Source organism: Macaca mulatta, chromosome 1, assembly GCF_049350105.2.
Source record: "Macaca mulatta isolate MMU2019108-1 chromosome 1, T2T-MMU8v2.0, whole genome shotgun sequence".
NCBI classification, from domain to species: Eukaryota; Metazoa; Chordata; class Mammalia; order Primates; family Cercopithecidae; genus Macaca; species Macaca mulatta.
The window spans coordinates 39,956,483-39,974,669 of record NC_133406.1 but is presented as its reverse complement, the minus strand read 5'-3'; the positions used below and the strand labels follow the sequence as shown (position 1 = coordinate 39,974,669).

Here is an 18,187-nt window from a genome sequence, read left to right as displayed (position 1 = left end):
CATGATACACCAGGGATTTAATGAAAATCCCACTGCAGGCTGGGCATGGTAACTCACGCCTGTAATCCCAGCACCTTGGGAGGCCGAGGTGGGTGGATCACCTGAGGTCAGGAGTTCAAGACCAGACTGGCTAACATGGTAAAACACCATCTCTACAAAAATACAAAAATTAGCCGGGCATGATGGCAGGTGCCTGTAATCCCAGCTACTCAGGAGGCTGAGGCAGGAGAATCATTTGAACCCAGGAGGTGAAGGTTGCAGTGAGCCAAGATCGCGCCATTGCATTCTCATCTGAGCAACAGAGCGAGACTCTGTCTCAAAAAAAAAAAAAAAAAAAAAAAAAAAAAAAAAAAGAGAGAGAGAGAGAGAGAGAAAAGAAAATCCCATTGCTTTCTTAGAGAGGCTAAGAAGGGCCTTGGTAAAGTACAGCTCTCTATCTCCTGATTCTGTCAAGTGACAGCTAACCCCAAAGGATAAATTTATTATTCAGGCAGCCCCTGATACAAGGAAGAAGTTGCAGAAACGGGCCCTGGGATCAGATAGTACTTTGGAGAACCTCCTGGAAGTGGCTGCCTTAGTCTTTTACAATAGAGACAGGGAGACACAAGAAAGAGGCAGAAGCTTTAAGGGTCACCATGCAAGTCCGCAAACCCCAGAATTCCCAGAATGCATCTGTTAACTGCTACAGATGTGGCAAGAATAGTTATCTCTCTTCTAAAGTATGACTGCTCCCGTACAAGGTTTAATTTCTTTCACTAGGGTAAAACAGCTTGGGGTACAAGTTGTTAGTATATTTCACTTCTTACTTCTGTAGTCTTTGGCACTAGATTCTTTCCTTGTATAATACACATGTTTAACCCATGCGTACTTAACCTTATAAAACTTGTTTTTTCTCTCTCGCCTAGGCTATCAAACTCCAAATGGTCAGGCAACCAGAGCCTTGGATGATGGCTTCGTTTTTCCAGAGACCCTTAGATAGATCTGGGAGGAATCTGACTTCTGATTTCCCCAAAACAATGCCCCTGTCAGCAGGAAGTAGCTAAGATTGGTCATCATCCATATTCTAATGGCAGTTAGATGTGCCTCTTCAGAGGGGGAAAACAATATGGACTGGAGATAGGGAAATACTGGGCTGAAGAGGGCAGTTCCCTGGCAAAGGCCCTACCCCTAGGCCTGGAAACCCACATTGCTAAATGGGAACAGGCATTCCTGTTTTCGTACCCAAATGTTGCCTTTTGGCCTGCCATGCCCCGCCCCCCGTCCTGTGCCCATATAAACCCCAAACCCCAGGCTCCATGGGCAGATAAACAGAAGAGCAGAGGAGCAGAAGAGTAGCACAGCAGAGAAGGAGAGGAGAGAAGTAGCACCAGAATGTTGAGAGGAGTTCAGCTGGGGACAGTCAGAAGATCAGCCATGGGGTAGCCAAACTCCAGGGGAAGATCATCTCCCCACTCCATCCCTTTTTCACTTCCACCTCCATTCTGCTGAGAGCCATCTCCATCATGCACCATCCTTCAAATCTGTGTGTGCCCTGATTCTTGCCGGACACCAGACAAGAACCCAGGTACAAAGAGGGCACTGAGCTGGTTAACACTTAAGCTGTCTCTGGACGGTAGAGCTAAAACGGCACTGTGGCGCACCCACTGGGGCTCTGATAATTGCAGGAACCCACCTGTCAAAGCTACTGTGGGGCTGGAGGCCAGAAGTGCTCGCCCTGGCTCCTGCACCTGCCTGTCTGCATGCCCCTCCTTCTGTAAGGGGTTTGAGCATGCAGCAGCCGAACAGATGAGCCACACCCCTGTTGCACCTTCTGCAGTGGGGCCGGGGGGTGGGGCCGTCAGGGAACTCTCCCATTTCACATATACAGACTGAAAGTGGGGGGATGGAAAAAGATATTCCATACAAGCAGAAATAAAGAGGTAAGAATAGCTATACTTACATCATATAAAATAGACAACAAATCAAAGACTATAAAAAGAGACAAAGAGAGTCACTATATAGTAATAAAGAGGTCAACTTAGCAAGAGGATACAACAATTATAAATATCTATGTGCCTAACACCAAAGCATCAAAGTACTAATAGATGTAAAAGGAGAGAAAGACCGTAATACAATAATAGCAGTGTTAGAACGGATAAACAAATCCAGTAAAGTTTCAGGATACAAAATCAACATACAAAAATTAGTAGCATTTGTATACACCAACAGTGAACAATCTGAAAAGTAAAAAGGAATCCCATTTATAATAGCTACAAAAATATAAAATATATAGGAATAAATTTAACCAAAGAAATGAAAGATCTATACAAGAAAAATTACAAAATGCTGATGAAAGAAACAAAAAAGAAGATATACACAAACGAAAGGTTACTCCATGCTCATGGATTGGAAGAATTAATACTGTCGAAATGACAATACTATCCAGAGTAATTTATAGATTCATCCTATCAAAACACCAATCACATTCTTCAGAGAAATTTTTTTAATCCCACAATTTATATGAAATCACAGAAGACCCCCAAATAGCCAAAGCAATCCTAAGCAAAAAGGACAAAGCTAGAAGCATCATACTACTTGGTTTCAAAAGTTACTACAAAGCTACAGTAACCAAATCAGCACCATGGAAACAGATACATAGATCAACGGGACAGAACACAGAGCCCAGATACAAATCCATGCCTTTACAGCCAACTCATCTTCAACAAATGTGCAAAGAAGATACAATGGGGAAATTACAGTCTCTTCATTAAATGGTGCTAAGAAACCTATATAACTGGACAGGCACAGTGGCTCACACCTGTAATTCCAGCACTTAGGGAGGCCGAGGTGGGCAGATCACCTGAGGTCGGGAGTTTGAGACCAGCCTGACCAATATGGAGAAACCCCATCTCTACTAAAAACACAAAATTAGCTGGGCATGGTGGTGCATGCCTGTAATCCCAGCTACTTGGGAGACTGAGGCAGGAGAATCTCTTGAACCCAGGAGGCAGAGGTTGCGGTGAGCTGAGATTGCGCCACTGCGCTCCAGCCTGGGTAACAAGAGTGAAACTCTGTCTAAAAAATAAATAAATAAATAAATAAATAAATAAAAAATAGAAAAGAAAGCTGGATAACTGTATGGAGAAGAATGAAACTAGACCTCTATCTCTCATTGTATACAAAAATCAAATAAAAATGTATTAAAGACAAAAATCTTCTAAGACCTGAAACATTGGGGAAATGCTCCAGGACATTCGTCTGGGCAAAGACTTTTTGTGTAAGACCTCAAAAGCACCAGCAACCAAAATAAAAATATGCAAATAGGATTACATCCTAAAATTTATTCACAGTAATGAAAACAATTATCAAAATAAACAGGCAACACATAGGCTGGGAGAAAATATTTGCAGACTACCCACCTGAAAAGGGATTCATAACCAGAATATATAAGAAGCTCAAACAACTCAACAGCAAACCAAATAATCCAATTTAAAAATGGGCAAAAAATCTGAATAGACATTTCTCAAAAGAAAACATACAAATAGTCAACAGGTGTATGAAATAATGCTCGACATCACTGATCATCAGTGAAATGCAAATCAAAACTATGACAGCCAGGCGCAGTCACTCACGCCTGTAATCCCAGCACTTTGGGAGGCCCAGGTGGGTGGATCACCTGAGGTCAGGAGTTCAAGACCTGCCTGACCAACATGGTGAAACCTCGTCTCTACTAAAAATACAAAATTAACTGGGTGTGGTGGTGGGCGCCTATAATCCCAGCTACTTAGGAGGCTGAGGCAGGAGAATCACTTGAACCCGGGAGGCAGAGGTTGCAGTGAGCCAAAATCACACCATTCCACTCTAGCCTGGGCAACAAGAGCGGAAACTCCATCTCAACAACAATAACAACAACAACAACATCCAACAAAAATAACAACAGCAACAAAACTACAATGAGATATGATCTCATCCTAGTTAAAATGGCTTTTTATCAAAAAGACAGAGTAACAGATGCTGGTGAGATTGTGTAAAAAGGAAAACACCTGTACATTGTCGGTAGGAATGTAAATTAATACAGCCAGTAGGAAAATAGTATGGAGGTTTCTCGGAAAATTAAAAATAGAACTACCATATAACACAGCAATTCTACTACTGGGTATGTATTTTAAAGAAAGAAAATCAACATATCAAAAAAAACATCTGGGCCGGGCATGGTGGCTCACACTATCAGCACGTTGAGAGGCTGAAGTGGGTGGATTGTTTGAGCCCAGGAGTTCGAGATCAGCCTGGGCAACATGCCAAAACCCCATCTCTAAAACAATAAAATAATTAGCCGGGTGTGGTGGCATGTGCCTGTGGTCCCAACTACTCGAGGAGGTTGAGGTGGAAGAATTACTTGAGTCCAAGAGGTCAAGGCTGCCGTGAGCCATGATTGCACCACTGTACTCCAGCCTGAGTGACAGAGGGATCCTGTCCCAAAAAGGAAAAAAGAAATCTGCACTCCAATGTTCATTGTAGTACTATTTACAATAGCCAAGATATGAGATCAACCTAAGTAATCATCAAAAGATGAATGGATAAAGAAAACATGGTACATATACTCAATGGAATATTATCCAGCCACAAAAAAGAATGAAATCCTGTCTTTTGCAGCAACATGAATGAAACTGGAGGTCATTATGTTACGTGAAATAAGCCAAGCACAAAAAGACAAATATCATATGTTCTTACTCATATGTGGGAGTTAAAAAGGGATTTCATGAAGACAAGGAGTATGATTGGTGGTTACCAGAGGCTGCAAAGATTAGGGGGAAGGAGGAAAGAAAGAAATTGATTAATGAGTATAAATATGTGGTTTGATAGAAGAAATGAGACCTAGTGTTAGAAAGATGAGCAAGGTGAGGCCAGGCGCGGTGGCTCACACCTGTAATCCCAGCACTTTGGGTGGCCAAGGCAGTCAGATCACCTGAGGTTGGGAGTTCGAGACCAGCTTGGCCAACATGGAGAAACCGTGTCTCTACTAAAAATACAAAATTAGCCGGGCATGGTGGCACATGCCTGTAATCCCAGTACTTGGGATACTGAGGCAGGAGAATCGCTTGAACCCGGAAGGTGGAGTTTGCAGTGAGCCGAGATGGTGCCATTGCATTCCAGCCTGGGCAACAAAAGCGAAACTCTGTCTCAAAAAAAAAAAAAAAAAGAGAAAGATGAGCATGAGCAGGGTGAATATAGCAATATAGCTTACAACAATCTATTATATATTTCAAGCTAGCCAGAAGAGAAGAATGTTAATGGTTCCAGTGCAAAGAAAAACAAATATTTAGGGTGATGGATCTCCCAAGTATACCAATTTTATCTTTACAAATTATGTGAATGTGTTTAATTGTCACATGTACCCTGAAACTATGTACATCTATTACAGCAGCGTTAAAAAAAAACTTGAAATGGTAAGGTAGCATTTTAAACCCAATGTAGGAGTAATAATATCAAATGTAATTGGACTAAATATGCTTACTAAAAGGCAATTGTCAGATTGGATTTAAATGGAAACAAAAATATAAGAAACAAGATTAGGCTTAAAAGGGGCTTAGCTTAAATATAAGAACAAAGGGATATTAAACAATAAAAAGATGGGGAAAATGGTAATGACTATTCAAATGGAGACAAAGACTATAAAGCAGGAAGTGTTATTAGAGAAAAATAATTATTCTAGCAGGGGTCTGTAATTCCAAATTTGCTTGCATCTAACAATGTAGACTCAAATAAAGCAAAAAGTGAAAGTACTAAAAAGATAAATGAAAAAATCCAGAGTGGGAGATTAGTAATGTCTCTTCTAACTGATAGAAATGAAAACGAAAACTATCAGTAAAAATATAGAAAATGTGAATGTGCTTAGCCAAATACACCTAACTAACATATACAGAATACTGCACTCAACATTACATGTATTATAGACATTTAAATATAATGAGAGTATCACAAGTAACTTCATGTCAATATATTTGAAATGTCAAATGAAATTGCCAAATTCATAAAATATACAACATACTAAAATGGCATAAAAAGAAACAGAAAATCTAAACAGTCCTATATATTTTGAAGAGATTAAATCTGTGATTAAATTGAGATTGAGATTGAGGCAAGGGTGTCTCAACGTAATGCCACATCTATCTAAAAAGGTAATGGAAGACCTAGGAAGAGCAATAAGGTAATAAAGGAAAATCAAATATATAAATATCTTAAAAAATGAAACTCTTTATTCACAGAGGACATAATTGTGTGTATCAAAGGAATTTGCAGATGAACTTGTAGAATTAGCTAATTTAGTACAGTTTTGAAACACTGGTCTATTACATAAAAATCAATTATATTTCTATATGCCAGACAAAGTTAAAAATAAAACTTTAAAAATTTATAAGTACATCAGAAAACATCATTTATAAGTGCATCAGAAAACATCAAAGGTCTAGAAATAAATATAATAGAAAATATATAATAATATTAAGTAGAAAACTATAAAAATTATTAGTTTTAAATAGAAATTAATGAATACATGAATAAATGGAGGAATATGCCAAATCCATGGATTAAAAGATATAGCAGGAAATGATGTCACAGAAAATAGCAAAGGAGGGAGCTCCCAGACTTCATCCCTCCACAAAAGCAACTAAGGATATGACAAAAATGGTGAGAATCAGAGCTTTGGAGAATTCTTGAATCTAGTCAAGAACTTATGACAACCAGGGAAAGTCTTGGTGAAGAAGGATGAGGATGCATCATGGTAAAGAAAGTGTGGCATTTTAAATTGTCCACATACCCCCCACCCCCAATCTCCACATCAGTGGTGGCCATGATGACAGCAGCCCATATTGTAATGCAGGTTGCTAGTGCCAGAAGGCAAAATATGAATCTTATTTTCAAAAAATTGTGGTTGTTTGTTTTGACCTAAAGTTATCTGGCTCCCTGAACAACTGACACAAGGACTAGCCTTTATTTTGCCATACTTGGAGTGTTTCCAAGGCTGGGGAGGCTTCCCAAGTGAAATGACTAAAAGAATTTAAGGACACAAGTACTGACCACCACAGCTTGGGCCTAGGGACAACAGTTGGGATAGCATTTGACAGACCAAAAAGCTGGGAAAAGATGAAGTTGGGGAAGGATACATAGGGGGTAATAAGAGTTTTCAAAGCTTGTATGTATACCAGAGAATCAAGAAGTCCATATACATACCTAGAACTGGATGTATGCTCAGAAAAGGCATTAGAAGACGCCAAACTTTCACCTCTGGCTGAAATTTAGTTTCCAGGCAAGCGAGGAGTGAAGGCTAAAGAAGAGTTACATAAGTGGCCTGGCTAGCTACGTGTTGAAAGAGCATCCCAACACAGAGCCAATCTACAAAGACCGGTAATTTATTTTTTTCTTCTTTTGTTTTCTTTTTTGGCTCCAAGAATTTACGGAAACTGTCAAAACACTATATGACCACAGGCTAACAGGACTAAGACTTCAGTGGCCACATATGACAAAGAATACAGACTTTACAAAAATAGTTGAGAAAAGTCACTAAATAAACAACACCAACCCCAAAGGCAGAACAACAAATCCTGGGGAGTTTCTAATTTCCTTGGGAGAATCTAATTTCCACAATTGCTACATTATGATATTAAAAAGTCCAGTCTTCACAAAAAACTATGAGGTACACACACACACACACACACACACACACACACACACACAAAGCATGGCCCATTCACAGGAAAAAAGAACCAATGGAAATTGTCCATGAGAAGTCCAGCCATTGTACTTACTAGTCTTTAAATCGATTGTCTCAGATACGCTCAAAGAACTAAAGGAAACCATGGACAAAGAAACTTACAAATACCCGGGAGAATGATGTCTCACCAAAAGAGAGTACCAAACTGGCCGGGCATGGTGACTCACACCTGTAATCCTAGCACTTTGGGAGGCTGTAGGTAAGCGATCACCTGAGGTCACGAGTTGGAGACCAGTCTGGCCAACATGGTGAAACCCCATCTCCACTAAAAATACAAAAATTAGCTGGGCATGGTGGTGTGTACCTGTAGTCCCAGCTACTCAGGAGCCTGAGGCAGGGGAATCGCTTGAACCTGGGAGGCAGAGGTTGCAGTGAGCCAAGACTGCACCACTGCACTCCAGCCTGGGTGACAGAATGAGACTCTGTCTCAAAAAAAAAAAAGAGAGAGAGAAATTACAAAAGGTACCAAATAAAAATTGTGGGGCTGAAAAGCACGATAACTTTGTTTTTTTTTTAAATTTTAATTTTTGTGAGTACTCAGGTGTATATATTCATGGGATATATGAGATGTTTTGATACAGGCATGCAATATAGAATTGTTACATCATGAAAGATGGGGTATTCATCCACTCAAGCATCTATCCTTTGTGTTACAAACAATCCAATTATGTTCTTTTAGTTATTTAAAAATGTATGATTAAATTATTATTGAAAATAGTCACTCTGTTGTGCTATCAAATACTAGGATTTATTCATTCAAATTACTTTTTTGTACCCATTAACTATCCTTATCTCCCCCTCACCACCCTACACAACTCACCCTCCCCCAACCCCACAACTACCCTTCCTAGCCTCTGGTAACCATCCTTCTACTCTCTATCTCCATGAATTCAATTGTTTTGATTTTTAGATCCCACAAATATGTGAGAACACACGATGTTTGTCTTCCTGTGCCTGGCATATTTCACTTAACATAATGACCTCCAGTTCCATCCATGTTGTTGCACATGATTGAATAGTATCTTTTTATGGCTGAATACTATTCCATTGTGTATAGGAGCACATTTTCTTTATCCATTCATCTGGATCCATTTCTTTATCCATGTCCATCTTGATGGACATGTAGGTTGCTTCCAAATCTTGGCTATCGTTAACAGTGCTATAACAAACATGGGAGTGCAGATAACTCTTCAATAACTGATTTCCTTTCTTTTGGGTATACCCAGCAGTGGGGTTGCTGGATCTTATGATAGCTCTATTTTTAGTTTTTTGAGGAACCTCCAAATTGTTCTCCATAGTGGTTGTACTAATTTACATTGCCACCAACAGTGTGCAAGGGTTTCTTTTTCTCCACATCCTTGCCATCATTTATTATTGCCTGTCTTTTGGATATAAGCCATTTTAACTGGGGTGAGATGACATCACATTGTAGTTTCAATCTGCATTTCTCTGATCGATGATGTTGGGCACCTTGAAAAGTACATTAATTTTGAGCTAAACGAAAATAAAAACATCACATGCCAAAGCCTATGGGATGCAGTGAAAACACTGCTCAAAAAAAACCTTATAAATGCAGATATTAAAAAAGTAGATACCAAGTAAATAATCTAGCCTTACAGTTTCAGGAACTAGATAAAGAAGAGGATGCTAAATCTGTTTTTGTTGTTGTTTTTTTAGAGATGGAGTCTTACTCTGTTGCTTAGGCGGGAGTACAGTGGCGTGATCATAGCTCACTGAAGCCTCAGCTTCCTGGGCTCAAGCAATCCTCCCACCCCAGCCTCACAAGTAGCTGGGACTACAGGCATGTGCCACTACGCCTGGTTAATTTTTTAATTTTTTGTAGAGGCAGGGTCTCATTATGTGCTCAGGCTGGTCTCAAATTCCTAGGTTCAAGGTATCCTTCTGCCTTGGCCTCCAAAGTGCTGGGATTACAGGTATGAGGCACTGCACCCAGCCAAGCTAAATCTAAAACCAGCAGAAGAAAGGAATAATAAAGACCAGAATGGAGGTAAACAAAATAGGGAGCAGAAGCATCTACTCTCTGAGAGCAATAGAGACCATCAACAAAAACAACAGCTTTTTCTTTTGAAAAGATAACAAAATTGACAAACATTTAGCTAGACTTATCAAGAAAAAAGGGAAAAGAATTAAATTATTAACACCAGAAATAAAAGTGAAAATATTACAACCAAACTTACAGAAATAAAAAGGATTATAAGAGACTACTATAAACAATTTTATGGCAACAAATTAAGTAATCTAAATAAACAAAGTTCAAGAAATGCACAAACTTCTAAAACTTACCCAAGAAAAAATAAACAGTTCGAATGGGAGATTGAACCAATAATCAAGAACCACCCAACAAAGAAAAGCTCAGGACCTGATGACTTCACTAATAAATTCTACATAACATTTCAAGAAGAATTAACATCAATTCTTCTTAAACTCTGTCAAAATATTGAAGAAGAGGAGATGCTTCCTAACTCATTCTGAGGTAAGCATGATCCTGATAATAAATCAGACAAAGGCAACCCACAAAAGCTATGGACCAACATTCCTTATGGATATAGACACAAAAATCCTCAATACGTATAATGTGAACATATCAAATCCAGTAGAATATTAACAGGAGTTTACACATCAAGGCCGGACATAGTGGCTCACGCCTGTAATCCCAGCACTCTGGGAGGCAGAGGCAGGAGGATCACTTGAGGTCAGAAGTTCAAGACCATCCTAGACAACATGGTGAAACCCCATCTCTACTAAAAATACAAAAATTAGCCAGGCATAATGGCACATACCTGTAATCCCAGCTACTCCGGAGGCTGAGGCAGGAGAACTGCTTGAACCCGGGAGGTGGAGGTTGCAGTGAGCTGAGATTGCACCACTGCACTCCAGCCTGGGTGACAGAGCAAGACCTTGTCTCAAAAAAAAAAAAAGAAAGAAAGAAAGAAAGAAAGAAAGAAAGAAAGAAAGAAAGAAAGAAAGAAAGACTCAATGAAAAATAATCATCTCAATTGATGGAGAGAAAGCATTTGACAAAATCCAACACTCTTTCATGATAAAATCATCCAACAAACTAGAAATAAGAAGAAAACATCCTCAACATGATAAAGGGCAAAGTCACAGGAAACATAGTCAATGGTGAAAGGCTGAAAGTTTTGCCCCTCAGCTCAGGAAGAAGACAAGGATGCCTTCTTTCACTGTTTCTATTTAGCATTGTACTGGAAGTTCTAGCCAGAGCATTTAGCCAGAGCACTTATGCAAGAAAAGAAAAGAAAAATGTCCATATTGGGAAGGTACAAGCAAAGCTATTTTATTCAGAGGTGACATGTGACACGATCCAATGTATAGAAAATTCTAAAGAATCCACAAAATACTATTAAGCCTAGTAAACAAATCAAGCAAAGTTTTAGGATACAAGTTCGATATGCAATAATCAGTTGTATTTCTATATACTAACAATGAACAATCTGAAATGAAATAAAAATAGATCCACTTACAATAGCATCAGAAAGCATTAAATACTTATAAATGTAATCATGAAAATGTAAAACTTGTAAACCAAAAATTACGAAGTGTTGCTGAAATAAATTAAAGAAGAATTAAAGAAAAATAAATCCTGTGTTCATAAATTGGAAGATTGAATACGGCAATACTACCCAAAATGATCTACAGATTCAGTGCAATCTCAATCCAAACCCTAATGATTATTTTTTGAAGAAATGGAAAAGTTGGTCCAAAAACTCACATAGAATTGCAAGCTATCCCAAATAGCCAAAACTATCTTGAAAAAATAAAATTGAAGGACTCACATCTCCTGATTTAAAAACGTACTACAAAATATGGTTATCAAAATAGTGTGGTACTAGCATAAAAATAAACATAGAGATCAGTGGAATTGAATTTTGATTCCAAAAATAAAAACATACATATACAGTCAATTTATTTTTGACTAGCATGTCTACACCTTTCAATGGGGGGAAAGAAGAGTCTCTTCAACAAATGGTGCTGGATCAATTGACTATCCATATACAAAAGAATGAAGTTAAACTCTTTCCTCACACCACACAAAAAAAGTAACTCAAAATGAATAACAAACTTAAGTGTAGATGCTAATACTTTAAAGCTCTTGGATAAAACAAAGAGGTAAATCTTCAAGACCACGGATTTGGCAAAAATTTTTAAATATGACACTAAAAGCACAAGCAAAAATGAAAGAAAACACAAATTGGACTTCACCAAAATTGAAAACTTTTGTGCATCAAAGAACATTATCGAGATAGTGAAAATACAGCCCACAGAATGGAAGTAAATATTTGCAAATCATATATCTGATAAGAATCTAGTATCTAACCTTTCAGACAAGCAAATGCTAAGGGAATTTGTTGCCACCAGATCTGTCTTACAAGAGGTCCTTAAGGGAGTGCTAAATATGGAAATGAAAGACTGTTATTGACTACCACAAAAGCACACTTAAGTACATAGACCATTGACACTATAAGGCAACTACAAAATCAAGTCTGCATAATAACCAGCTAATGAGGACAGAATCAAATCCACACCTATCAATATTAATCTTGAATGTAAATAGGCTAAATGTCCTAAGTAAAAGGCACAGAGTGGCAAGCTGGACAAACAAGCAAGACCCAACTCTTTACTATCTTCAAGAGAATCATCTCACATGCAAAGATACCCATAGGCTCAAAGTAAAGAGATGGAGAAAATCTACCAAGCAAATGGAAAACAAACAAAAAAGGCAGAGGTTGCTATTCTAATTTCAAACAAAACAGTCTTTAAATCAACAACAATCAAAAAAGACAAATGAAGGCATTACATAATGGTAGAGGTTTAATTCAGCAAGACTTACCCATCCTAAATACATATGTATGCAACCAATACAGGAGGTCCCAGGATCATAAAATAAGTTCTTGGAGACCTGCAAAGACACTTAGACAATCACACAAAAACAGTGGGAGACTTCAACACCCCACTGATGGTATTAGATATTTGAGGCAGAAAACTAACAAACATTTTCCAGACCTGAACACAACACTTGACCCAAATGGACCTAACTGACATCTACAGACATTTTCACCCCAAAACAACAGAACATACATTCTTCTCATCTGCACATGGAACATACTCTAAAATTGGCCACATAAGAGCCAGGTGCAGTGGCTCACACCTGTAATCCCAGCACTTTGGGAGCCTGAGGCAGGAAGATCACCTAAAGTCAGGAGTTCGAGACCAGCCTGGCCAACATGGTGAAACCCCATCTCTACTAAAAATACAAAAATTAGCCAAGTGTGGTGGCGGGCGCCTGTAATCCCTGCTCTTCAGGAGGCTGAGGCAGGAGAATTGCTTGAACCCAGGAGGTGGAGGTTGCAGTGAGCCAAGATCGTGCCATTGTACTCCAGGCTTGGCGACAAGAGCAAGACTCTCTCAAAAAAAAAAAAAAAAAAAATTGGCCACATAATCAGCCATAAAACAACTCAGCAAACAAAAAACTGAATTTATACCAACCACACTGTTGGCCCATGGCACAATAAAGATAGAAATCACTAAGAAAATCACTAAAAAGATCACTCAAAACCATACATGGAAACTAAACAACCTGCTCCTGAGTGAATTCTGAGTAAACAATAAAATATATATATAAAATATATATCTCCTGAAAAAGATACACAGACACACACACATGCACACACACACACATACACACAGTCTATTACCTATCTATCTGTCTGTCTATCTTTCTGTCTCTTTTTCATTCCTATCATAAAGAAGGACAAGAAGCAGTTCACATTGATGTAGGAAGGACGGCATATGTATTTACTGTCTTGCCATTATTATATTAACTTTTCTATCCTCTGACATAATGTAATTCAATGGGCCCCAAACCATCTAGATACTATATTAGTCCACATTATCAATAGTATCATATGCATCGTATCACATGTACCATATACATTGGGCAAGATAAACAATAAAGGTTAAGCATTTTGGGGGCCTTAGTAAGACACATATGCTTCAGAGGTGAATAAATCCTACCAAGACTGAATGGTCCACCATATCAGTAAAGGTTCTAGAATCCAGTGTGATCTGGTGCATATTTGGACATCCTCTCCAAAATAAAGGACGTAGATTGTATTTCATCTTTCACTACTAAGAAGGAAGCATAAAATCTGGTAGACTTCTTTATGTTTTAGAAACAGCATATTTCACACTTGAAAATACTTTTCTGAAATATAAGGCTGCCAGATGTTAGGGGGACCGAGAGTAGGAAAATATTTTTGCTGCAAGTCAAGGTTCTGGTACAAATAGCCCTACCACTTAGGCCATACAACACAACAGAGCCCATGGTTTTAGGAGTATCAGTAGTGGGAAAAGACAATGGAGTTTATGACAAACCTGAAAAGGATAATTTTGAAATAGATCTGTAAAGTTCTGGAGTAAGACCATGTTATCTGCAGCAAAAAACTACACTACTCAAAAAATACTTGAATGTGCTATTGAGCTATGGTAAAGTAAGAGAGCCTGTCCATGTGATATCAAGTGAGCAGAAAGACAGACCTACCCATCTGATATGGTTTGGATCTGTGTCCCCGCCCAAATATCATGCTGAAATATAATCTCCAATGTTGGAAGTGGGGCCTGGTAGGAGATTATTAGCTCATGGGACGGTTTCTTATGAATGTATTATCACATCCTTGGTACTGTCCTCACCATCATGAGTGAGCTCTCATGATATCTGATTGGTTAAGTGTGTAGCACGTCCCCCTTTCTTCCTTTGGCTCCAACCAAGTGAAGTTCTGGCTCCCCTTTCACCTTCTGTCATTACCGTAAATTTTCTGAGGCCTCCCCAGAAGCCAAGCAGATGCCAGCATTATGCTTCCCATATAGCCTGTGGAACCATGAGCTAAATTAAATATCTTTTCTTTATAAATTACCCAGCCTCAGGTATTTCTTTATAGCAGTGTGAGAATAGACTACTATACCATCATAAGCTGGGTTATTCAAGATGACCCAGTCATAGGTGGCCCAACAGTAATTCATCATAAAATGGAAATGGTACATCTGGAATCAGGCAAGAGGCAGGTCAGAAGGTACAAGAAACTACCTAAGCAGGTGACCCAGACACCCATGTCATTACTACTGTGGCACTGCCGCTTCACTGTCATCACATCTATGGCTGGTCACATTGATGACCAGCTGACAGGAGAGGAAAAAAGCTGAACCTGTTTCATGAATGGACCATCTCAATGGTCCATTGGTGAAAATGAATAGCTGAAGCCCTTCTCGGTGGTGATCCTGAAAGATGATGGGGAGAGAAAATCCCCTGCGACCCCATGAGCAGAACTTTGGGCAGTGAACCTGTGCATTCGTTTGTGTGGAAAGAGAAGTAGCCCAGGGTAAGAACATATACATACTCATGGGCAGTGATGAATGGCTTGGCTGGTAAGCCAGGGGCTTAAAAGGAGGAAGATTAGAGTACTGGGGAAGAACAGGTCTGGAAATATACACATGTGGATGGAACGAGGAGAATAAACATGACGTGGGAAGATCTTTGTATTCTGTCTTAAAGCCCACCAAAAAACAACTACCATGAAAGAGACACTAAACAACCAAGCAGACAAAATGACACTCTGCTGGTTGATGCCAGCAAGGCTCTGTCATAAGCCACTCCAGTGCTGGCACAGTGAGCTCGTGGACAGAGCTCTAGGTGGCAGTGATGGAGGCTATGTACAGACCAACAGCATGTGCCCATGTTTGAGTGCCAAACACTCAAGTTGCAGGCAACAGAAACAAATGCAGAGCCCCCAGTATAGTAACATCCCTAATAAAAACCAGCCACTTAGTGACAAACTGATTACACTGAACCCCTTCTACTTTGGAAGGAGCAGCAATTCGTTTTGACTGGAACTGATATGTATCTTGCCTGCAAGGTCTCAGACAGCATCACCACCTCGGGACTTACAAGTGATTGATCCCTCAATGGGATCTCACATAACATTGCCTCTGACCAAGGGATACACTTCATAGCAAAGAAGGTGTGGCAATGGCCAATGGGTACCATGAGGATGAGATCTACTAATTCTATTTCCTTTGAGAGCTACTGGCTTGATAGAGTGATGGAGCCACTTTTTGAAGGCATAGCTGTGAAAGCAGCTTGGAGCTACCGGAATACTGGGGGTGAATGATCATACCTTGGGAAAATGAGGCATCATCTTCCAGGATAAATCAAAGACCATTATAAGGTGTGTCTTCAGTAGTAGAATACATGGGCCCAGATACCAAGGAATGAAAGAAGTGTTCCATTTACCTCTCAGTATCAGTGACTGACTTAGGGAAATTTGTCATCTTTATACCTTTAGGTTCTGTAGGTCTAGACCAGGGCTGTCCAATAAAAATACAATGTGAGCCACATATATAATCTAAAATTTTCTAGTAGTCACATTGAAAAAGCTAAAAGGAAAAGGGTGAAATTAATTTTAACAGTGTATTTTATTTACCCACATGTACCAGTCACATTTCAAGTGCTCAATGGCCATATGGGGCTAGTGGCTTCTGTAATGGACAGTGCCAGTCTAGAGATCCTAGTTCCTAGAGGCAGAATGCTTCTACTAGAGGAAATAGTAGGTATTCAGTCGCGTTAAGCTCCTTATGCTGAGAAGTCAGCAGGCAAGCAAAGGAGTCACTGTACTGATAGGGTAATTGATCCTAATCATTAAGATCATGGTACATAGCAGGGATACTGGACAATTCACTTGCCACCCTTGGTATTCCCTGGCCCAATTTGTATGATAGGTTCACAAGTGAAGCAGCCACAGCCTGAGAAGTCATGATGACTAGGGGCTCAGATATCCCAGAGATGAGAGTCTAGTAAGACCCCAAGACCAGCAGAGGTGCTAGCTGAGCATGAGAGGAATCTAGGATGGGGAGCAGGAGAGGAAGAAGAGGAGTATTAGCAATGGTCTTCAGATAAGGTAGAGTAATGTGAGCCTGCCTTTCTCAAATACGTTTCCCAGGACAAGAAACCATCAGATTCCTGGAGGAGCTACTCCAAGGTGAGGTGAAATTTCTATACAAAGCAAATGGACAGTAGTGGGTGGTACTGGGTACTACCCAGAATCTCCCTTCAGGGCCAAAGCGCTCATTTCCCTAGATGCCTGAGTGTTTTCTGCTGATGACCCAGAGATGAGGCCCCTTCTGGAAGTTGCTTCAGCCAAAGGAAACTGCCTGGCTATAAACCCTAGGTTATATCCTCCGCAGGGGCATTCACATCTCCTATGGATCAGTGTGGAAGAACTAAAGCTCAAATTAAATTTCTTACCTCACCGACGGACAACTCTGAAGGGCCACGCTGGCATCAGAGCTTCTCATGGCATCTGCTGAGGCCTGTTGTGATTGCTCCACAGATGAGCATCTGCCTCTCCCCAGTCCTGCCTTCCTTACTCTCTTATAGGTATTATTCCCGAGAGCACTCCTTAACAAACATCCCTTCACAAATCTCAGCCTCCAAGTAACTTGACAGAAGAAGAATCCACATTATTTAAAACCCCAGAGTGATAACTAGATAAGAAAGTAGAAATGAACAATCTTGACCATCATCACTTCATTCATTTACGATTACATCTTATTTTCTTGATGCTCTTCTATGGTTTTGTAGGAGAAAAAAGACATAGTCATTACCCCCTAACCACCTCTCCATTTCCAACAAAGCATGGTTCCTCCTTTGGCTTATGTTCCTTAAGGAACATAAGATTACAGATGTTCTCTTAGATTTGAAAAAACCTAGTTGCCTTGTCTATCCCTGATTTTAAACACTTGCCTATTTTAGGTGCTTTCTCACAGTATACTTTGTAGTCGTCACTGATCTTCTCTACGGCTATCTTTGGATTCTTGTAGCAAAGCTCCTCAAAGGACATTTTAGTTACGTCTGTGAAGTAAGGAAAACAGAGATAGAGTTTAGTTGTCCAAAGTCTAGGTTCAGATTCATATACTTTTGTTGAAGGTATTGCCTTTAAAATACCAGGCGCAGTGGGTCACACCTGTAATCCCAGCACTTTGGGAGGCTGAGATGGGCGAATCACTATGTCAGGAGATCAAGACCATCCTGGCTAACATGGTGAAACCCCGTCTCTACTAAAAATACAAAAAAATTAGCTGGGCGTGGTGGCGGGAGCCTGTGGTCCCAGCTACTTGGGAGGCTGAGGCAGGAGAATGGCATGAACCCGGGAGGTGGAGCTTGTAGTGAGTCAAGATCGGGCCACTGCACTCCAGCTGGGCGACAGAGGGAGACTCCGTCTCAAAAAAAAAAAAAGGTTATTTAAAGAGGCCAATAGTGTTTTAATGGGATGTTTACAGAAATAATACAAGTTCCCTAAGCTAAATTATAAGCAAGGAAATAAGCCTCCTCTCCCCTCCAGAATG

At 39.8% G+C, this 18,187-nt stretch overlaps 1 protein-coding gene across 2 annotated transcripts in view; it reads right to left on the bottom strand.

Moving 5' to 3' along the window:
* RGSL1 (regulator of G protein signaling like 1) overlaps positions 1 to 18,187 on the bottom strand; it is a 98,571-nt gene that overhangs the window by 41,902 nt on the left and 38,482 nt on the right. For both annotated transcript variants that reach the window (XM_015122377.3, XM_078001081.1), the window contains one exon: positions 17,586 to 17,693. In XM_015122377.3, coding sequence (XP_014977863.1) covers positions 17,586 to 17,693 — 108 coding nt within the window. The remainder of the gene's footprint in view (positions 1 to 17,585; positions 17,694 to 18,187) is intronic.